The sequence below is a fragment of the Aristolochia californica genome, unplaced genomic scaffold (genome assembly GCF_029961685.1).
Source record: "Aristolochia californica isolate CCGP_79_NKW_82.1479 unplaced genomic scaffold, dmAriCali1.0.hap1 SCAF_7, whole genome shotgun sequence".
In the NCBI taxonomy this organism is placed as follows: domain Eukaryota; kingdom Viridiplantae; phylum Streptophyta; class Magnoliopsida; order Piperales; family Aristolochiaceae; genus Aristolochia; species Aristolochia californica.
In genome coordinates this window covers 3,514,194-3,537,428 of record NW_027182268.1, presented here as the reverse complement: position 1 = coordinate 3,537,428, position 23,235 = coordinate 3,514,194, and the positions used below count along the sequence as shown (strand labels likewise).

Genomic DNA, 23,235 nt, shown 5'->3' with positions numbered 1-23,235 from the left:
TGGTAAAGCCTCGTGGCAAACTCTGAATTGAACTTACAAGTGAAACAATTTATAAGAGTTGAGTTGTTACCGATAACAATGATGTCATCAACATAAAAAAACAGATAAATAATGTTAGAGTGTTTATGAAAGACAAACAAAAAAATATCAACACAATTACGTAAAAAACAAAGTTGAGTGATAAAAGAGCTGAAACGTTGGAACCAAACACGAGGGGCTTGTTTGAGACCGTATAGAGCCTTTTGTAATTGACAAACATGGTAAGGAAAACAAGGGCCAATGTACCCAATTAACTGTTCTATATAAACATTTTCAATGAGAAATACGTTGCAACAAAATGCATTTTCTCCTCCCTTAGTCGAGGATTCCCCTTACATCAAAAGGAGGTGGGATGCCCAGTACTCGTTCGATGAGTGACGAGCTTGGTGGGAGGACGAATGGAGTGTGCATTGGTGCTAGTGTTAGAACCAAGCTCTTATCCTCGTACTTAAAAATTAGAAAAGACCCTTGTTCAATGCTTTACCTATATACATGTCTCTATGATCAAAGCACATCTCAAGGTTGAATTATAATTTCTTGAATTTAATAAAATTACTAAATACCCTTCCATCAAAAGTAGCTAATAATAGCCTTATTGTTACAATTTTCATAAATATATATTTTGCATTATAAAGAATTCATATGATCCAATTAAAATAATTTTAAATGTATTTTAAAATGACCAAAATACCATTATAACAAAATTACATAAAATAGCCTTATTAGTTTATTCTTTTACTAATATAAATATTTTTTTTACTAATATACATGTATATAATTTAATTACATAAAATAGCCTAATTGGTTCAATTTTTTTACTAAAAGACATATTAAGATTTATAACAGTGTTTGTGATCTCACCCGTTAAAACTCGTTAAAGAAGTGAGAAAGCCAAAAGTTTGGGTATGCACGTAAGCTGTGAGATCACAAACTTGCACTTGCCGCACTTACTTGCTGCCAGCTTTGATATAGGAATCTCTGAGGGTGACTGTTCTGTTGAAGACGAGTTTCTCCGCGGTTGAATCAGGATCCACGGCGAAGTAACCTGAAACAATAAAAAATCGAGTGTTCAATTCAATATTGTTTGAATATGCCGCTCACCGGCTACATCAATTTCTCCAGTGTGTGGAGAGATCAATCCATCCTCAACAGGACAATTGAAGACTGCTTCCCCTCGTACAGCAACAATTTTCCTACTAGATAGCAGTCATGGCAACTAGAGTTTTACTCAGAATTAACATGAGCAAGGAAAACTCCCTTATGGCATTACCCTTCAATGTCACATGCAGGTGTTGCACTGTTTCTGAGCAAAACTTCTCCAGACACTCTCATTTCATATCAGGCATTTTCTGAAGATACTCACATTTTAGCTAATAAACATACAAGATCACATCATTGGGAAATCTCAGAAACAGCAGAATGTCTCTGAATTCAGATCTGTATTGTCCTAGAACGAATATGTAGACAGATAGTTTATTGAAAAAATCCAAAAGAATGCAAATCTGGAAGCAATGCTACAGGAACCAGTTGGGTTTGATGGTTGGTTTCCTTCTGACCTGATTCAACCACGCAAAAGCACCAAAAGTATGAACTCATACTTGATAATCAACTTTTCAGTAGATTACCCTTTTCCAACAAATCACCCAATTGGGGCAGTTCAGCTAACTGCTGCAGCCTGTTTGTCGGGAACAATGGTTTCTAAGAACATAAATGGACCGTTTGAGACAACAAGAAAACAAAATGAAAAAAAAAAAAAAATCATTTTTCGTTGAACCAATTTTCTCATTGGAAACTTTTTCTATTGGAAAAATTCCCTTTCACCAAGTTCTTAGCACTTTGTGCGGCCATAGAATGCAATGGAAAAAATAATTCTAGTGCTTGTGTATACTAGAAACAAAATAAAAGGTTTTATACATAATGAAGAAAAAGTAGAAGTAAGAGGTGAGTGATCAAGAACCACTGAAAATGGTTCTTAGTCATTTTCCTATCTTCTTTAACATTTTTTAAAGACGAGGGGAATTAAGAGGAACCAATTTCCATTCAAAAATGATACAAACACCAAAAAAATTGGTCAAACAGAAATTTTTCTGCCAAACGTTTTTCCTATGGTTTCCAAATTGCCAACATACTCAGAATTAAAGAAGACTCTGGTTTATGGTGCAGGCTGGTTCTTATACCATTGCCTACAAATAACTTAAGACTAGATTAGTAAATAAGAGAATCTCACTTCAGATGATTTGAGAAAGTTTGAATAATTAAGACTAGTGTATCAAAATATGAGATTAAAGAAAGACCACAGTTTCAAAAAAATAAAATAAAAACTTAAAATGACATGGACAGTAGTGGTGTGTTAAAGACTTTAAATCTAGCAGGTGAAGGCTGCATGTAGCAAACCTTAACAAAATTGTGAATCAGAATTTAATGATGATGTGAAACTATTTCACAGAATCCCTCTAGAGAGTGGCATGTGTTACACAGCCCACTTTCGACAAGCAATTTAAAAACATCTGCCAAATTCATGAGCATACACACTTTGTATTGCCAAAATAACAAAAAAAAAAGTTGCCCCTAAGAGTAACTGCCCTGCTTCTTTTACGAGCCCACAATTTCAACTATCTTAGATGGGAACCTCAAACAAACCCAATATTAAAATATTGGTACCCAATTGGAGCAACAATCCGACATCAAATTAGTGGGTCTGACATTGAAATATTAGCTCATATGCCCATGTCATAGACGCATAGTTAATGCTTTTAGGTTTTTTTTTTACCTTTTCCTTTATTTTATCTTGCAAAAAGGGCATGATATAAAAACAGCTTTTTCTTGTGTTCAATAAACAAAAGGCAAACAGTTCAATGGTCTGTTGTAGGGTTTGTGACATTGAGGTCTAAAGTTTGAGTCTCACTAGGCTTGAGAGTAAAGCTGATATAATGGAGAAACCAAAAAAATAAAAAAAATAAAAAGGTTATTTCCTGAATATGTTTTATTAGTAAACGTCTATTTGGAATATTACTATTTTTTAAAATACGACAACTATCAATTTTTTTTGTTTTTGAGCAAGGAGGGCTGAAGGGACCCCAAGACAACGAGAGATTTCTGACAGGTCTCTGCCTAGCAAAACTGTCAACTACAGAGTTGGCTGATCTATAACAACTACCAATTGACCATGGTGATTGAGAAGCATGCCAAAAACTTAACGAATTCCAAACAACATAATTACAAGGGCTGAAGGGACCCCAAGACAATGAGAGATTTCTGACAGGTCCTCTACCTAGCAAAACTGTCAGCTACAGAGTTGGCTGATCTATGACAACTACCAATTGACCATGGTGATAGAGAAGCATGCCAAAAACTTAAGGAATAACCCAAAGCAGTTTGAAATGCATTTCAAAACAAGCAACAGAACAAGGGTCCAACAGGTTTCAAGAGCATACCAAGCCTTTCAAACTGAAACTTGTCTCCCATTACAGCAGAAAAAAGAGAGGGCACAGCATATGCTTCTGGTATCACTTCCTTGGAGAGTGGATTCAGATCAGCAAGCCAGTCATCAACTTCTGCAGGATTCTGTAAGCACAAAGACATGGTGAAAACTCACTTTAGTTTTGCAATGATAATAAACTATTAACAAAAACACACAATCATCTTTAAAATTTTGAATATTTGTAGATCTCTCAACACTTTAAAGAAGGGTTACCTGTCGACTGAACTATCTTTTATCTATAAAATTAGAAAATTTTCTATTGAAAAACACGTCCATGGGCATTTTGGTCATTTTACCTTATAAGTGTATTCATATTTCCATGTAATCTTGTTCCCAACATTGAATTATGTCTATAGTTCAATTTACATGTACATAGGACATTTAGAATGAGAGATATATGGAGATACGGTGTTTAACTGAAGTGTAGGGCATTTATGTAATTGTACCAAATTCACTTAGGTCCTGTTAGTGCACTCTGAAAGTGAAAGTGACTCAAAACCCGTTAGTGTACACTGTAAGTGGCGAGTGAAAGTGCCTAGGGATTTCACTTTCACTCGTTCTTAAGAAAAACAAGTGCAAGTGAAATCACTTCCCAAGACTAGTAAATTCACTTTCACTCACACACTCACTCGCTCATGCTCTGCTCACTCTGTGCTCTCACTCTTGCATTTGGATATTATAAAAGTAAGCACTTATTTATATATTTTATTTTATATTATTAATTAAATAAAAATATTAATTAATTTTTATATATTTATTAATAAATTTTTTCTGAACTTTTTGCTATACGAAATTGTGCATACTAACACAAAAAATTACTTTACACCATACTTTCCATTTCGCACACTTTCACTAGGTAATTCACTTTCAAAGTGCACGAACCCCTCCCCCTCCCTAATTTAATTAGGGGTTGTTTACGACCCCCAATGTAGCTCTTTCTTTGAGCTTCTCCCACTCTCTCTCTCTCTCATTCTCTCTTCACATCTCTATCAATCTTTGATTTTTTCATGGTATCAGAGCAATAGATCACATCTAGAAAAGGCTCTTTGACAACAATCATCATCTTTTGAAGAAGATGATCTCCTAGTAGAAGGGTTTCTCAAATCTTTTGGTTATTGGTTGGTAAAAACTTGACTCTTTATCTCCTTTTTCTGCCATAACCCTAGGATTACTGGTTCTGTTGTTCCTAAAGCAGTTTTCTATGATTTAATTGCCCTAAAAGGGTTTATTATGCTTGTCTTGAGATGTGCGCCACCTATCCCTCCTTTTTTGCATGTGACATCTTAATCTAGGCTGATGTCAGTCCTAATTGAAGTTTATTTGAAATTATTTTCTTGGAAATTGAGATCTGTGTTGTGATTAGAGGGGATTGAAGTGTGCACGTCACATTGTTTGCCATAACCATAATTTTGCATGATGCGGCCCACATAGCTAGTCTATCAGAATTAGTTTGAAAAATGAAATTGGGCAGATTTGTGGCTCTATACAATCAATATGGCTCATTCTAGTGAAGCATATACTCCATCTAGAGAATTTTCAGGATCTAGTGGAAACGATACTATTACTATAACTTCTAAAAAATTGAATGATTCAAACTATCTTAATTGGGCCAAATCAGTTAGAATGTAGTTGAAGGCCAGAAAGAAGACGAAGTTCATTAGGGATGATCCCCCAATTCCCACTGATGATGACTAGGAAGCAGAAGACAGTCAAGTTATTACTTGGATTGTCAATAGCATTGGTTCTATTCTTCGGAATCATGTAATGAATTATGAGACTGCCAAGGCTATGTAGGTGTCTTTAGAGTCTTTATATGCTCAAGAGAGCAAACTTTCACGGGTGTAAGAGCTATACACAGCTCTTTGGGAAACAAGACAGTTACAGAGTACTATAGTTCCTTTTTGGGCATTTGACAGGAAATTAATGTCTACCATCCATTTACTACGGATCAACATGAGTTAAGGAAACAACAAAATCGGTTGTTGGTAGCAAAATTCCTCAACGGTTGAAGTGCTGAATTCAATGGAATCAAGGCCCAGATCCTCACCTCTTATGAGATCCCCACTCTATCCACAACCTTTAATAGGGTTATGAGACTAGAAAAAACAATTATACCCAAGGTGGGGAAAGATGCTAAGACGGGTAAAGCGACCGCTCTTACTACATAAGATATTGTATCGGGTTCAGCAGATTCTTCTAGAGGACATACAGGTACTAGCCAAAGTAGAGGTAGAGATGACCTAGGCCGAGAAAGAGGCCATGGGGATGGTAAATCAGAAAGGAAGTGTGTTCATTGTGGACACATTAACCATTCCGATAGATGCTGGATTAAGTTTGGAAAACCCGCATAGGCCAACTCCACTATTCATGATGGCAGTGGAAATGAGTTAGATGTTGGAGCACCTATCACACCTGGAGCCCTTAATGAAATGCAACAATTAATTCAGCAACAACAGCAGATTGCAAAACGTATAGCTCAGATCTCTGTTGCTTCCCCTTTTGCATCTATGGTACTGCTTTTGTTCCTACTACCACCGGGACCAATTCAAGTATGTTTGTTTTCCCTGTGTGCCCGTCACCATCCTGGGTTCTCGATTTAGGGGCTACCAAACATTTGTTAGGTATGTCTTCTCTATTTTCCGACTTGAGGGAGACCTTGAGTATAAAACATGTCAATCTTGTCGATGGGTCTGTTTCACCAATTCAAGGAGTGGTTAATGTCACGCCAACGTCCTTCATATCACCTCAATTAGCCTTACTTGTCCCTAAATTTCCTCTGGATTTACTACCTATGAGTCAATTAGCAAAGGTTATAAACTATTTCTTAACTATTTTTCAAGATCTCATGGCAAGGACAACGATTGTTCAGCTCATGAGAGAGGAGGATTATATTATTTAGGGAGCGACCTACCAGATAATACCTTACATACGCTACACTCAGCAGGCTCACCCTTACAGTGGCATCTGAGACTAGATCATCCATACCCAAAAAAACTAATTCAGGTATTTCCAAAATTTCCTTCCAACATTTCTTTTTAGTGCAAGTCATGTCAACTAGACAAGCATCACCAGAGCTCATTTCCAGTCTTTCTTCATAAGACAAGTAAACGGAGATACCACCACCATGAGACCCACCTACAAAATCGACATCCCAGAATCCTTTCTTACTAATAAAGGAAAAAGCTAGAAAGGAACTTCATTGTGGAAACAGAAGCAGAACTTAAAACAGGAGCTGAAGCTAGAATTTGGATGAAAGAACACAAGGGATTAGAACACCCACCTTTGATCTCCCTCACGGAAAATCAGTGGCTTGCCATATTCTAAGATGCTCAAGACAAGGAGGTAGTGCAAACTCATGGCAGAATGCTCCTCCAGCAGCCAATCACCTCACATCAGAACTGGACACCAACTAAAAATGGTGAGAAGGTAAAGCAATGGATTAAAATCTGGGGATTATTGGCGGAACTCAGGTGCAAGGAAGTCTTCTCTAAGATTGCCGAAAATTCAGAGGACTAAGAGGATTGGACACACACACGAAAGAAAGAAGTCAAATAGATTATGCCTGAATCTGGATTACGCAACCATCCCAATTTCAAACCTACACGCAATCTGGATCCTGGCAAGAACAGAGAAATTTTAGATCAAGATAACTGCTGAAAGAGTTAAAATTTGAGGAGAACATGCTGTTGCTTCCAAGTTCAACTCTTGTGAACCCACACCTGTTGCCAAATTCGTAAACCTGAACTTGCACCAACGCAGATTGATAGCGAAATTCCAACCCACCAACCTAATCAACCTGACACAAACTTGTTCCTGTCCCCTACTTCGCTACCCCAACGGAGATCAGCTCACCAAGTGGCATGGATTTCTCAGTAGAACCATGTCCCACCGACCACACCGAACTACGAGGCAAAAATCCACCCTCCCTAAAAGCACCCACTCCACACAAAAACAAACCATCCACCCAAGAAACCGAGGCTGAAACTGACAAATGTCACCCCACTGATAACAATCACACACACTGTGCCAGCCCCGCCTTTGACCCATTTTTGAATCAGGCAGCAGACCCACTCCCTTCCCTTGCTTCCATTACCCCAAAAACACCAGATAAACACTATGCAAAACCTTTCCAATTTCAAAAACATGGATTCCCCCAATCAGTCACAAGCGTTGAGCCTTTGGGAAACCTCTTCAAACTCGCCAGCAAATAGCTAGAACATCCAAAACAGGCTCCTCTTTTTTTTTTTTTTTTTTTTTTGAAACGGTGATGATTTTATTAAGAAGAAAAGCAAAAGAATACATCAAAGGAGGCCTCCCCTTACATCAAGAGATTTCTGGGAGGGACCCAATTCAGCATAGAAATCAGCGGTCGAATTGGCTGATTTAAGAACATGGGACCAAGTACAAGAGGTAGTGGAAACAATATCCATAATATCAAGAAAAAACTGCCAGTGACGCCACAGGGGGGAAAGAGGCAGTGGAGCACCAACCAATGACAACTTTGGAGTCACCCTCCACGATAAGCGGACCTCCGAAACGATGACGGAAAATGCGAAGCCTGTGGAGGAGGCCAGAGAGCTCAGCAGTGGTCGAGTCCGCAATGCCGAGAGGACCAGGGTATGACATAATAGCTATGCCTCCAGGATAAAAAATGCCCCCCCAAAACAGGCTCCTCTCTTGCTAAACAAACTAAATTCGGATCAGAGTTGGGATACTACAGTGGTGCACTATGCCCCTCCCTCCCCAAGGAAGGACAAGACCTCGAAAAGATCTTCAGGTTGCATGGCAGCCCATACTACCAGCTGCAAATATTTCAGCAGATATGCTTGCAAAGATGGGGTATCCCATCATTCTCTAGATCTTCATATTCTCTCCCTTGTGGAATGAAGCTTGTTGCTCTTGGTGTGCTAAGGGAAGTCATTAAAAAACTATAAAAAAATTTGTTAAGTGAAGAAGCTAGTGCGCTAGAAGCATACAGGCTTCACATTAGAAGTTTTGAAGGTCGATAAATAGTTCTACTATTAGTTCCAGCGCCCATTTACACTTGAATTTATTATATACCTCAACCATCCAGACTTGCCCAGATTATGCCAACCTGGATATATTTTATTTCATTATACACCTCAATCATCCCATCACTCTCTAGATTTTCAGATTCTCCCTTGTGGAATGAAGCATGTTTTTCTTATGTGATGCAAAGTAAAAAAAAAATAAAAAATCAAAAGATAAAAGAAACTGTTAAGTAATGAAGCAAGAGCACTAGAAGCATACAGAAGCCTGATTCACATTAGAAGTTTTGAAGGTGAAACAGTTCTAGCATTAATTCTAACACCCATATACACTTGAATGTATTATACACCTCAATCATCCAGACTTGCCCAGATTTTGCCAACCTGGATATATTTTATTTTGCGCTTTCAAACTGAATGATTGTTACATTTCAGTCTCTCCAAACCAATCAGGTCAGATTAATCTGTATTTGTTTTCCCGGATCAGTTCTTTCTAGGATCCATGCAAATCTGTGCATTGGGCCCAATTTTGATTAGAGCAGTAGCCTATCCTAACATTACAGACTTATGCACGGGCCACTCCAGTACGATAAGACTAAAGACACCCTAAAACAACCTTACATTTTGCACACGCATGTATGGTGCAGATAAAGAAAAAAGTTGCAATAATCAGCTCCTAGTTAAATCATTACAATTGAGGGACAGTTCCCAAACCTCAAAATGAGAAAGAACAAACAAAAATGAATTACACACCTCTGATTTGAATAGTTTGTCAAACAATCGCACTTCAACTTTAAGGGGATCGGTCCCAGGAGAAGGCTGTGCTACCCAATGAAGAACACCCTGCAATATTCAGTTGCTCAGATAACTCTCAACCATCCCAATTTTGCTACTACTTTTAGAAAATATAGTGCACTCAGATAAAATAGAACAAACAAGAAAGAAGACCCTAAACCTTGGGCTTTGACTTCTTGGAAGGATCATACTCTGCCCGGATCTCTAAAATTGCCTCCTTATCATCTCCATATATAACTTCAGTGCATTTTATAGGGAAAGCATATCTGTGTATCAAAAAGACAGAAGGAAAATGGATGTACTTCAAATTACAAGACAAAGAAACATTAGGAGTATCCACAAGAGACAACAAAGATCAAAACAACAAACCTAAGGAGGACCGATTTTCCAGGAGCAAGTCCATAGTAATCTTTTGAATCCTTGATCCGGAAGTCTGAGCGTTCTATGTAAACAACATTTGTAAAAGGAACCTGAAGGGATAGAAATATTAATCATTGGCTTGAACAAAAACAGCTACATCTGAAAAATATAAAATCACTCAAGCTGCAGAGCTTATAATCCTTATCACCTTATAAGATGTTGATGCATCGTCTGCCACTGCTTCCGGCCACAATTTGGCATCTAGATGAAGTACGGTTCCACCTTCCATATTTGTTATAACAACCTGAAAAAATATAGAAAAATAACCCCAAAAACAGTGAAATATAAAAAGGTCTTTTTTTATCAGTGAGATCATGTTTGACAGAAGATAAAACTACACAAATCAGGGGCTTAAAACTAAAAATAATAGCTAATAAAAATATATATGGAACAAAAAGAAAAGCCGCATAATATAGCCAAACCATATGAAATCAAAAGAAATAAACTATTCTAAAAGACTTTAAAATAAAAAAACCTACACAACTGGGCCAATTGCACAAAGAATAAACAGAAAAAGGCTCTGAAATCCAGAATTCATGGAAGGGCTCTATACTCCAAATTGAAAAAATATTCCAGCCAATTAGCTCTACAAGTACTACATATCCGAAATAAATGAACAACAAGTCAAAATCAACATCAACATTAAAGAACTACTTCTTGACGTACTTTAAGGGGATGCAACACCACCATAGTGCGAGCTGCCGTATGGTTCATTTCTTCTCGAATGTGATATTCAAGACGATCTAAACGGATCAAACTGTTATCACTGCCACATCAGATACAGGTGGATGTGAGAATGATTTGATACACAAAGATATGCATATATTTTTAATGAATAATAAGCATTAGTTTCATCACCATATCTTCAAGGTATACTATCACTTTCCTTAAAGAAAAAATACAACAATGAAAAAACTAAGAAAATAAAGTGTCACCCTCATACTTAGGACAGAAAATTACTTCGACTTCTAATTCAACATACACATGGGCCCCTCTTAAAAAGGCACCATGCAGCCACATTACTGACACTATCATATATTTCCCCATTAACATTTACATATGACACAAAGACTAGTGATTTGCAGCTGGAGCCTCAGTTTAATGGCCACACTAGGGAGTTTAGCACACAATGGGAGATGATGGCTCAATTAAACCATCTAACACAGAATAATGCAAATATATAAATAGCATAGATAATATAAAACACAAAACAACTAGACAGATGATAAAGATCTAAATCTATATTTCACATCAAACTTTGGCTCAATGACTACAGGCAGGGTTTCCATTACAAGGTCATGAATTCAAGTCCCAAAGCTAATGGGGTACTTGTGTAGGTAAAATAACCAAGATCCAAAACAAAAAGTATTTTGTATGAACCTTCTAGTGATTCCAATTCCTCGAACAAAGGCATTAATAGAAGTTGGAGTCACTCCTCGACGACGTAAACCAGCAAGCGTCATTAGACGGGGGTCATCCCAACCATCCACCCACTTTTCTGTAACTAGCCGATTTAACTGCAGCAGTTTAAGAAAGTAATAATATTACCAGAACTTCTAAAAACAAAATCTCTCATATTGTAAAGGTTCCAGTTTTATGTTGCACCTTACGCTTTGACATCACAGTATTGGTGACATTGAGACGCGAATACTCCCAAACATAAGGATGGTAGAGATCCAGCACTTCCAGTAACCAATAGTATGATGCCCGTCGAGTCTCAAATTCAAGGGTACATAGCTGCAAGTTGAAGTTAGGATCAGGTTCAAGCCATTCATATGGTCAAAAGAGGCTGTCAATCCCAAATTGGCCAACTGACTGCCTTAGGTTTCAGCACGACTGAGTAACTTCACTAAAACAACCAATATGTAAAATTGTAACTGTAAGATATGAAAAATTAAATCAGAGTATAAAAATAATTAATGTAAGATAACAGATCAATTGCCACCAATCCTAAGAAGAAGAGCAAAGAGAAAGAAGTGATATGACGAAAATCAGTCTTACAAAAAGGAACTCTTAAATTCCAATGGAAGAATATCCTCAAATTTTTTAAGAACTATGTGAAATCATGGATCGGTAATGAGAATGGAAAAATAAAAAACTCACTGAGTGTGTGATATTCTCAAGAGAATCCACTATGCAGTGAGCATAATCGTAACTAGGATAAATACACCACTTGTCACCGGCACGTGGATGTGGAGTAAACTGCTTCAACCAAACAACATTGATGAGTAATGCAAGTGAGTACAAGATACATACAAAGATTTTGAAATTATGACTTGCCTTTATTCTATAGGCAATCAAATCATACATATTGTAGTTATCACTCTGCATATCTTGTTTCATTCTGAGTGTTGCTTTGCCCTCATCAATTTTGCCTTTTCTCATATCATCAAACAGTTTCAGTGATTCTTCAATTGGCCTCTCTCTCCAAGGACTGTTCATTTTTTTTTCTCTGTACTCTTTTATTTCTTCTGGCAACTGAAAGGTAAAAGCAAAATAAACCAAATAGATATCTCAGCCTCTTAACATCAAATTATCCCACAAGTATAGAAGATTACAGGTATACATAAATGTATAAGAAACACATATTCTTTTGTTTCTATTTGATTACAACCTGGTGATCAACATACGCATGGCCCATTCGTATCAGCTCCACAGCCAGATCATGAAGATCTTGGAAATAGTCACTGGTGTAAGTAATCTGTTGAAGTTCATGAACTCGATAAAAACTGTTTAACAACAATGACAATGATAACAACCAAACAGATTCATATGAAATACTGTTAGAAAATAGTGTGAAGGTTAATGTGGTAATTTCTCACTGTCTACACCTCCTAGATATAGCCTTATCTTATTCAGCATGTTTGAGAGTTTATGTAGTTCGAGTTTCATGTTATTAGGAGGTATAATGTAGGAGTTACAAGGGTTTAAGTGACTGAGGATATATTTATCTTTGTACCTTTGTTTTTAACTTAAGCTATATATAAGGATTAAGTGTGGACTTGAACTCTAATCACGAGAGCCACTCTTACTCTCTTGCAGCTGTCTCTTCTCCTCTTCTCTTTCTCTTCCTCTCTCTCAATCTCCTTTATTACCTTATTTCACTAAAACATATTACTATGCCTATCAAACATGCTTATCAGGAACCTGTTTATGTCTGGCAAAGCTAAAATTAATCAACACTCTTCATCATGGACAATTAGCTTACCTTAAAAGGTTTCCAGCCCATCCACTGGACAATTTCTTCAATGTGATCAATATACTCTTTTTTCTCAGCTTCAGGATTTGTATCATCAAACCTAAATGTCAGGAAAAACAAATTATCAACTTCATAAAAACTTAGTGTGAAGCACCACTAAACGTAAGCACCAATGAACTTCTCAGCTTTTTCAAAAAGAAAACTACTCGGTCTTTACATTTCAAAAAGCTTTAGTCAGAAAATGTTTCAACCAGTACTACCACATCCAAGGAAGGTAACAGGCATGCAAATTACCCAATCCTGACACGGGGAGGTAGTGACATTAAATAACAATACAGGGCCAGTATACTCGATCATGTGAATGGCGTAGCTCCAGAAAGATTTTTCAGTACCCAACAGCCTCTTGGAGAAATCATGACCCATTGCAGGAGCTATGTCCAACAGATCCCTCCAAGGAGCTATTCAAATGCAGCCATACCTTCCAGACTTGGATATAAAGTTGTAAATGCACTTTCTTTTACCTCTTATATATGTTTTCTGAAAGTGGTTATCAGGAGAAACCCACTTCCATAATAGATAAGAAATTCATTCCCAATTTTTTTTAGAATCAACAACAACAATTCCTTAATAAAGAGGAAAAATTAAAGATGTTTAATAAAAGAAATTAAATTTGCATATTCTAGAAATTTTTAATGAAAAGTAACTTTAAGAGAGTTTTAATATCATACACAGAAATAAGTCAAAAACATTTATTTGTTTTAATTCTTAAAAAGCCTTTGCAGTCCAAACATTTTTTTCATATTGTGATTATTGCTGCCAAGATCAGTTAATCAAGTATGTAATGACACATTTGCATGGTAAAGTTCAACCATCCACTACAAAAGGAGATCAGCCTCTAATGACAGATAAATCTACTAAATTCCAAACAAAAAAAATAAATCATCCTCATAGTTTTATTCCAGCCATGTTGATGTGGGCCACATGAATCTTCCTTCTATTACATATTTGCTATCTTTATTGCAAAGTTGGCCTTCTGCAAGTTATTGCTCACTACATAAATTTAAAAAGTTCTAAAGATTTATTAAATACAGAAAGTCAAAAAAATTAGCAGACACCAGAAAAAAAGTGCTTAACAGAGCAACTCATACCTAAGGTAGCAACAACCATCCCTCTCTTTAGCCAAGCCAAAGTCAACAAACAAAGCCTGAAAAATTCTTATGAGATGCAACTGCAAGAAAATCTATGCTGTCTAATGTTTTCTAACAGCAAAATTTCACTTACCTTGGCATGACCAATATGTAGATATCCATTTGGTTCAGGAGGGAAGCGAGTGAAGACTTTACCCCCAGTTACAGCCAAATGCCTTTCAAGTTTCTGTTTTGTATTATGAGGCCTCCAAATGGACCCATTGCTAAAATATATTTCTGTATGCACCTGACAACCCACAGGACCAGTGTAATCCAGTTTAAAAATCCCAGCAAAGACGCCGAACAGGTATAAGCAGGCAATTATCCATGAAGGAAAATCAGAATTAAGAGAATCAGAAAATAAGCAATATATACTTTAAATAGAAAGATAAAAAAGAAAAAGAGCAATTTCTACACACTGACAATATTCTCCAGATGAGTATTTAATCAGGATTTGCAATTTTTTCAAAGGTTCAACATAATCACTTAAAAATAGTGATAGGTAAACAGAACTAAAACGAATTATTCACAACCTTTATCTAGGTTGTTGTACACTTGCTACTTGTTGGCACAATCTATTTGTCCAAAAGACTGCACTATGTGCATATAATTAACACTTGTTACTCATCTAGGAACCAGATGTGTACTGGCCCCCTAAGAAAGCCTTCTCTTCCTTTTTGGGAACCCCTATCCGTGAAAACTGGAAAAATATGGCTAAGATGCATTCTAGGACAAAGATCCCAGTTTTGCAAGAATGGACTCCTCCTGCCCCTGGTTACCTTAAGTTAAACTTGACGGATCGTCTCTTGGTAATCCAGGGATTTCGGGTTTTGGAGGAGTTATTTCAGACCATTCCGGCAATCAGCTCTTCTCTTATGCCGGCCCTTTGGGCATATCTGACTCTACGTCTGCAGAGTTTCATGGCCTCCTCTCCGGTCTCCGCGTCTTCAGGGACAATTGCAGCGGCCCTCTTCATATCGAAGGTGATTCAAAAGTGGTTATCGGCTGGTGTGAGAATGCTTATCCTCCCCCGTGGTGGCATTGGGATACCTTTCGGGAAATTTTAGATATTACCTCAATTGTTTCTTGTATTTGGACTCACATTCCGAGATCCGCTAATTCTGCAGCAGATGTGATTGCTAGGTAGGGAGCCAACCTACAATCGTTGGTTGTAAGGGATTTGCTCCCCCAAATTTTGTAAAATTTGTTTTATTAATACATCTTTTTCAAAAAAAAAAAAAGATGTGTACTGGCCCCTAGACACTAAATCTGTGGTTCTTTACTGGCTGCTGGTCTAGATAGCATAAGATTAACATCGATTCAAAGATTTCAGTTCTCTAAGAATTACAGGGCAATTTCTTATACGTCAATAGTATGTGAACATTTTACTTGAACAATGAGAAATAACATTGTATTTTCTTATAACAAGAAAAAAAAGACTATATTGAGGACAAGGTAAACTCATTCCCATAATATGTTGACATTTATCCACCAACAAGGTTCAGACCAACAATGTAATTGAAGTTAACATGGATACCAGAGGATAGTGATGGCCATTTTTGTAAATTAATCATAGTCGTCATACTCTTCACACAAATGCTAGATGTAAAGCATATTCATATTGAGACAATTTAAGTCTGTGCAGGTAAGTTGAAATCAACCACTGGATACTATGTATTTTTTGGAGGAAGTTTAGTCAGCTGGAAAAGTAAAAAACAGAATGTTGTTGCTCGGTCTAGTGCAGAAGCAAAATATAGAGCAATGGCCCACACTATCAGTGAGCTAATGTGGATAAAATCTATTGTCCAAGAATTTGGCCTCGATTGGCAGGATTCTATGACTATGTATTGTGATAATCAGGCAACAAACTTCATTGCAAATAATCCAGTATTTCATTAAATAAAAAAACATATAGAGGTAGATAGTCACTTCATCCAAGATGCGATACTGAGAAAATAAGTAACTACTCCGTATATTCGGTTTGGTGATCAACTCGGCGATATCCTAACTAAAGCACTGGGAAAGCGTGAAACCTGAATTTCTACAGCAAGTTGTGATTGTTTGACATATATTCTCCAGCTTGAGGGGGAGTGTTGAAAAACAAAATAGGGCCATTGTGGTCATTTTACCTTGTCGTTATTTATTTTTCATGATGTAATCTTATTCTACATGTCAAACTATGTCTACGGACCAAATTTCATGCAAAGGGGACACGTAGAATAGGAGATATAGAGAATTAGGGTTTTCACTTAAAATAGGGGCAATGTTGTAAATTGACCTCACCTACTCAACTCTAAATCTATAAATAGAAGTTGGAAGAAGTCCAGCCACGAATTTTGAGTTTTCTTTTCTCAATTTCTCTTCTCCAAGCTCTCTCCTTCTGATTCTCTCTCTCTTCAACCTTTCTTCTTCTTACTTTTTACAGATACTTTAAGTAAGACAATAATGAAAAAATGAGATTAAATCTATATATTAGCTGCTAGTACAAATCACATGATTATAATGCCACAATGAACACAAGTACTAAGTTTCCCCTTCAAATAGGAAAAAAGGGTAAATTGGTCGAGAGCGAAGCATTTAAAACAGAAAACAACACTAAACACCCAACAACAAAAAGGGAAAGAAGTGCCAATGAAATGAAAGGCTTCGCCAGACTAGACACAAAAGGTTCAACAGCTCAAAGAAGAAATTTTTACAGAAAGCGATACATGATGCAAATTAAAAGAAAAATGTAGAGCAAAACTACCTTCATATTTTCCTCAGGCTGGGGAAATATGGTAAAAGGATTCAATTCCTCTTCAGATGACTGTGCAGAAGAACTATTGATTGCAACAACTTGTTCCTACATATTTGAAAAGAGAAGTACTTCTTTGGTATCAAAAGAAAAATGACAAAACAAGTATAGGTGCAGGGAAGTGCACTACCCCTACTTTAATAGTCTTCTCCTTCTTCTTTCTGGAAGGTTTTTCATCATCAGCAGCAGTCCTCTCACCAAGCAATTCGTGAAGTTTATCATCTATCATATGCTGTAAAAGAGTACATAACAAGAGCAGATAATTATAAAATAAGATGGCATGAAGTATAAATAATTCGAAATCAAGTCTCTTGGTAACACTAGACATCATTCATGTATAGACAAAGAAATATAGTTTATGCACAACAGAAGTATAATACCAAGCAGTTTATTACATGCAGAAGTTAATCCTAGAACTTCAACAAGCAGTTTTTGTTACATAGAAGTTATTCATAAGCTGATCATAGAGTAAATAATTTTTCAACATCATTACGAATGTGTAAATATTATTATCATTCCTCTTCACCCTCAGCTTATTCTATCAGAAAGCTTCACCACTTCCATCCATATATTTTCAGCTTTCTTCTACTTGTTTGATCCCTCAACAAATAACAACAAGACTCTCATTAGTGTGCCTGTGCCGTGCTTCCTTTAGAAACAAGTAAATACAATAAATACTGTACATAGTTGAGGGTAAAAAAGCTCATTGCACTACTGTCAATCAAGTCCACTTGTTGAACCATAAGCACAAGCACTATAATTATGCTATTTCCTGCTAAGGTTACACCACTATTATTATCAGAGCATCATCCCAAACAGGGTGAGGTATAGTACATGAATCCCTCTCCTCTAGTCTTTGTCTATCATTTGCTAGTTTTATCACTACACTTTGTCATTCGATGGATACATAAGGAAAAATAATAATTCAGAGAATAAACATTTACTGCATATAACTAATGCAAAGTGCAACACATCACCTTCACAATTTTTGCATCTGCCCATGGCTGCTTTTTTCGAACTTGTCCACAGAGATTGCCAACTGGACCGAAAGAGCAGAAATCAAACATCAGAGCCATCTGTTAGTATATTTGCTGTCTTTTGATGGTCTACTATGAGTGCATCCACCCCGTGATGGATACTAATAAATCAAAACATGAATGAGGAATGAAAAGGACCAGAAAGTGACAACCACAACATAATGAAAAATACAATTTTAAAGAAAAAGTATATACTATTACAAAATAAACATGTCCCAATTCTGAAGCACTGAAAATAAAAGAATAATGACCATTTATTCGATAACGCTGCTCCAAAATGTCTTCCTTGTTCTCATTCAAAACCTCCACAACTGCACACTCAATTTGTTCAACAGAAACATTTACCCCTGATTGAGAACAATCAATGTCAGTCATAAATGTATTCCATAAAAGATGTTCATCAACGAAGGATAAAATGGACGAGGATACATGAGGAACCATTTCCAAAAAGGAATGGTTAATGGATAGACATACTGAAAAGAGAAACAACTTGTACATACCATAGATCTCTGATTTAGTAAGCCACTTAAGTGATTTTTTAAACCTATAATTTACAACTCTTGTATTTAAACTATCACAATTCACAAGTCTCTATGGGGCATGCTATGGGATATCACTGTCTGGTTTTCATGATGATCAGTTTAGATCTCTGATTTAGTAAACCACTGCAGTGATTTTTCAAGCCAATAATTCACAACTCTTTTATTTAAACTATCACAATCACAAATCTTTATGGGGCATGCTTTGGGATATCACTCTCCGTTTCATGATGATCTGTGTATTTCTCTCAGCCTGTCCATTTCCCAACAAAAATTTTCTGACTTTGAATGTTGATTACATCCCCCCCAAATGCCACGTGGCATTTTGGCTTAATCCACATATCAATTTTTTTTTTTTAAAGCAATGAGAAAGACAATTCATTAAGGGAGCTCAAGAAAAAGAGTATGAAATAAATAGGGACAAAAGGAGAAAAAAAAAAGATTTGGGTTACACATCAACTAACTGACTAACTCACACATCAAAAAGGAAAAAGTTCTCTATTAACTTGAAGCTAGATTTTGGTAACCAAAAAGCTACTAACTTGAAGTATGGTTATACAGATTTTTTTTCTTAACATAGTTACAAAGCAACTGGACCCACCAGCTGCAAGCTGCCGATGTTTTATGCTTGATAAGACACAAACAAATCTTACATGTCGAGTTCAAAGAGTACAGGTGCCAGTTTTATAGATGACAAACATACACGAGCAAATCTTTACCAAACAATGATATGGTTCCATTGAGCCACCATATCAGTTCAAGGAGTTTCATACACCTTAAAAAAAGTAAATCTGCTCCAAAGAGTGACCAACACATTCCATCTGATGTCTGTGAGTGACAGTGACTAAAGAGAAACTTTATTAGAGGGGAGCATACCAACACCACAAGCTTCTTCAAAATCATTTAAGTTAAAACTTTCTGAACCAACAGTTCCCAAAAATGATAATGCTGCTTCTAACTGAGTTGGGTTCTTTATCTGCCATGAAAAAAAAAATTGAAGATATTTTACAGTGAGTGAGCTACAAGGGCTATCAAATCTGTATGATATAACAAACAGCTAAAGGAACTCAAGATCAAGAAAATGCACAAGATACCATTTTCACTTGTCCTCTGACGAAACAGTAAAAAGGATTGAAGACATGCAACAAATAAAGAAATTATCACCTTTGATGAGACAACATATTGGAGCATAGTTGGCCGATGTTTCAGTGCACTAACTGGAAATTTTGTGGCCACCTGTTTTGAAAGGAAAAAGAGGTTCAAGCATGTTGAAAAGGGCACCGAATATTGATATTGCTGAATTTATTTTCTGGAATTAGTAATATACCATGTAAAGAAGGTTCCCAATAATTTTTTCACATCCATCAACAACACCTGCCTGTAAAATTCAGACACAAAAGAATGAAAAAGAGAAAAACAAACATCTTGATCAGAAATGGCTTAAGACTGAGTTCATGCAATTGGAGCATAGATTAAGACATGTCCAAAACGGTAGTGATGCCAGAAGATCAAATCAAGCATAGTCACAGTCAAAGTACAGTGGAATTAACTAACTAAAAGTATTTGGAGTGATACCATATGACACGGGAATGTAAGTACATAAGTACGAAGAAACATGTCTAATGGAGGCTCATCAGACATGATGCGCCTTTCCTAGTCAAGAGTAAAAGCCACATAAATGTTCAACTAGGTATGCGTAAGATCAATGACAGAAATCTTCGAATCAATTAGGTTATTAATATGTCCAAAAAAAATAAATAAATAAGAAAAAAAATAGCATGAGATTGTGAGGTTTCATATAGCAAGAAATGTTAATGACTTCATGTTGAGAATAACAAGAGTGGGCTTGCTAGACTACAACTCGGCCCTTCCAGCGGGAATGAAAGAAGGGAAGACTAGTTGACTGAGTTACTGGATCACCTCGCTCTCGTCTCTTAGGAGCAGTGCTTCTTCTCTTATTAGGAACAGGAGTCTTTGGTGTCGATGCAGGAGTTCCTTAATGGGTTGTTAGTTTAGTAGCAGTTGGAGTAGGAAGAAACTCAAGGAAAAGAGTAAGTAATCGAAACCACAACAGGAACCAACATAAGAAAGCAAGCTGAAATAGAACTAGCAATCTCCATAGCCAGGGAGAAAAGAAGCCAAATGAAGAATTCCCCTCGAGAACAAGTTCATCCAGCATTTGAAGTTGACCGAATAGATGAAGTATCCAGACAGATAACGCTGATGATAGACAGTCCTTAACAAGAATTAAAGCATCATAGTGATATACCACAAAACATGAGCAATGTAGGAAGGACCCACCTCGCGAATGACTCCAGTTAAACTAGCTGTAACCTTAGCATTAGCGAGCGTATTTCGAGCAGTCCTCTCGTCCAAACCTATCTTGACGAACAAATCCATTTTTTCTCTATTGACGTCCGCATCAACTCCCATATTTATAAAACAGGCTCGATACTCCAAGAACCTCCCAATCTACGAAAATAAAATCGGAGCCCCGTGGGAATCGAGGATATAACCCAATTGGGGGATGAAAGTGATGATGACAAACAACTCCCAGTTGGGGGATATTTAGAGAGAGAGTGTCAATGAAGCTAAGAAGAATCTTCAATTTTTTTTCTTGGTAAGCAAAGGAATCTGCGACGGTCAACTGGAATGGGACAGTACGTGAACCGCAAGATTATCTAAAATCCAGTTTTTTTTTCACGAGAACACAACCTTGCCCCACAAAATCGAGTGATTTGCTCATCCTTGATTTATGTAGGTAGGGAGTTAAAATGATTCTCTTCCACATTCCTCCTAATAGAGCTGCATCATAGCTCGCTGCTCGCGAGTCATTCTAGCGACTCCAGAGATCAATCTAAGCCGTTGAGGATATCTACTAATAAGGTAGCTTTGCCGTTCTTTATACTTTTAAAGGTAATTTGCAACCCTACTAGTAGGGGTGGCTTCGAATTGAGCCGATTTGTGAGCGGCTCGAGCTCGGTTCGATTCGGTATACCCCAATCTTGAGCCGAGTCGGAGATCCGGGATTGACTCGTTTAAATTAACGAGCGAGCTCGAAGGAATCGAGGTTTGGCTCGAAAGCTCACGAGTTGGCTCGTTAACTTAACGAGTTGGCACGGGACTCGGGGGAGTCAGGGCCAGGAAACAGGACCGGAGCGCCAAGCGAAGCGAAGGGGGAAAAATTCTTCCTCCCCTTGTCACCGCCGAGCCCCTTCGGCCGTTGTTGTGGCCGCCTCTGTCGTCGTCGACAGCTGCCTCACTTGCCACCTTCTGCCTTTTCATCGTGGCCGATTTGTGGCCGCCACTCAATTTCTTCCCCCTCGTCTATCGTTGCAGCCGTTATCCCCAACGAAAGTTCCTCATCGGCGCCGCTGGTTCCCTTGTTGTCGTTCCTCGTCTCGGTAGAAAACTCCCTCCCCGCTCAAAGATGATTTCGCACGTGCAAGATCATAAAGTGAAAAAAAAATTGAAAAAAATTGAAATTGAAAATATATTTTAGTAGAAATAAGTTTCTAGGGACTATTAGTGTCTCATGTTTTTTGTAAACATTTTTTAATTGAAATTTCTTATTAAAAAAATCATATAATTTTCTATATAAGATTTTCCTGCCAAGATGAGTTAGAAAACCGTATAGAAAATTTTTGAATAAGTATTTGACAGTTAATGCTATAATACTTTTAACATGAGACAATTTTCATAGCAATTATGTGATTAACATTTTATTTTATTAAAAATTTATCGATAAGTATAGTAATATATTAGATTGATTATTAATTTCCCTATAAAAGGCAATAAGAGGTCCATTTAACTTTCCTAAGAAAATTTTAAAATATTTCTTGTAATTTTCTAATAAGTCACTAATAGTAATAGGATTTTATTTAAAGTTTTTTTTTGGAAATATGTATCATAGGAAAAATATTTATAGTTTTTCCTATAATATAAATTTTTAACTAGGGGCACTAAGGAGGCTATAGTAAATTTATGGCCAGATTCAAAAATTACAAAATAAGTTAGATAACATTTGGAGTAAAAAAATTAATATTGGTGCGTTCTAATCCATTATTGAAATTCAATCATGAACCTCCCCTATCATTATTTTTTTTAGATGTATGCATAATTTTATATATAATTTATTTGACATATATTTTATATAGAGTCTTAAATGTAGGTTAAACTCGAACTCAGCTAGAGTTTGAGCTCGAACTCGGTTAAAATTATTAGGCTTGAGTTCGATTACAATTTTAAGTTCGAGGCTAAGGTCGGTCGAGCTCAAATTCAAAATATTTAAATCAAGTTTAGCTTGAACAAGGTTTGGACTCAGTTGAATTCGATGCCACCCTTATGCCCAATTTTATGTTGAAGTCATTCCCAATTTTATGTAAAATATATGTATAATTTTATATACAATTTATTTAACATATATTTTTTGAAAATTTTGAAATGAACGTTGAAGTTTGAGTTCGACTCTCGGTTAAAATTATTAAGCTCGAGCTCGAAAACAATTTTAGGCTCTAGTCTAAGCTATGCACGAGCTCTAACTCGAAATATTTAAATTAGACTCGGCTCAAATATAGGCAGCTTCGGGCTTGCCTCAACTCGGCTCGATGCCGCTGCAAAGGTTTTGAGGGAGGTGGGCAGGGTTTGTGCTTTTTTCTCCCACATCATACTGTCTACTGGTCTTGGGTGGTTGAGGTATATAACTCACTCTGTCCTTGAAGATTTTTCGATTCGT

At 36.8% G+C, this 23,235-nt stretch overlaps 1 protein-coding gene across 2 annotated transcripts; it reads right to left on the bottom strand.

Moving 5' to 3' along the window:
• Positions 1 to 832: 832 nt before the first annotated feature.
• LOC137936089 (glutamine--tRNA ligase-like) lies at positions 833 to 21,252 on the bottom strand. Of its 2 annotated transcripts, none has more exons than XM_068780632.1 (23): positions 20,802 to 21,252; positions 19,828 to 19,878; positions 19,665 to 19,736; positions 19,377 to 19,476; positions 18,213 to 18,308; positions 17,902 to 17,963; positions 17,061 to 17,156; positions 16,877 to 16,972; positions 14,225 to 14,377; positions 14,092 to 14,147; positions 12,953 to 13,043; positions 12,359 to 12,445; positions 12,025 to 12,222; positions 11,848 to 11,946; positions 11,350 to 11,481; positions 11,125 to 11,261; positions 10,411 to 10,510; positions 9,893 to 9,988; positions 9,694 to 9,794; positions 9,485 to 9,590; positions 9,283 to 9,372; positions 3,474 to 3,603; positions 833 to 1,084 (listed from the first exon to the last, which is right to left on the bottom strand). In XM_068780632.1, exons 1-23 carry the CDS (start codon positions 20,931 to 20,933, stop codon positions 987 to 989), a joined length of 2,379 nt encoding a protein of 792 aa, XP_068636733.1. In that variant the 5' UTR covers positions 20,934 to 21,252; the 3' UTR covers positions 833 to 986. The 2 variants fall into 2 exon arrangements, with proteins under 2 accessions (XP_068636733.1, XP_068636734.1); XM_068780633.1 differs by having other exon boundaries at positions 10,411 to 10,501.
• Between the last annotated feature and the right edge of the window lie 1,983 nt (positions 21,253 to 23,235).

Coding starts and splice junctions, on each gene's coding strand:
- LOC137936089 (XM_068780632.1), bottom strand. CDS start 20,933: ATGGGAGTTGATGCGGACGTCAATAGAGAAAAAATGGATTTGTTCGTC. Junction 16,973..17,060: donor AGAAGGAGAAGACTATTAAA/GTAGGGGTAGTG, acceptor TCAAATATGTAG/GAACAAGTTGTTGCAATCAA. Junction 1,085..3,473: donor GTTTCAGTTTGAAAGGCTTG/GTATGCTCTTGA, acceptor TTATTGTTTCAG/GTTACTTCGCCGTGGATCCT.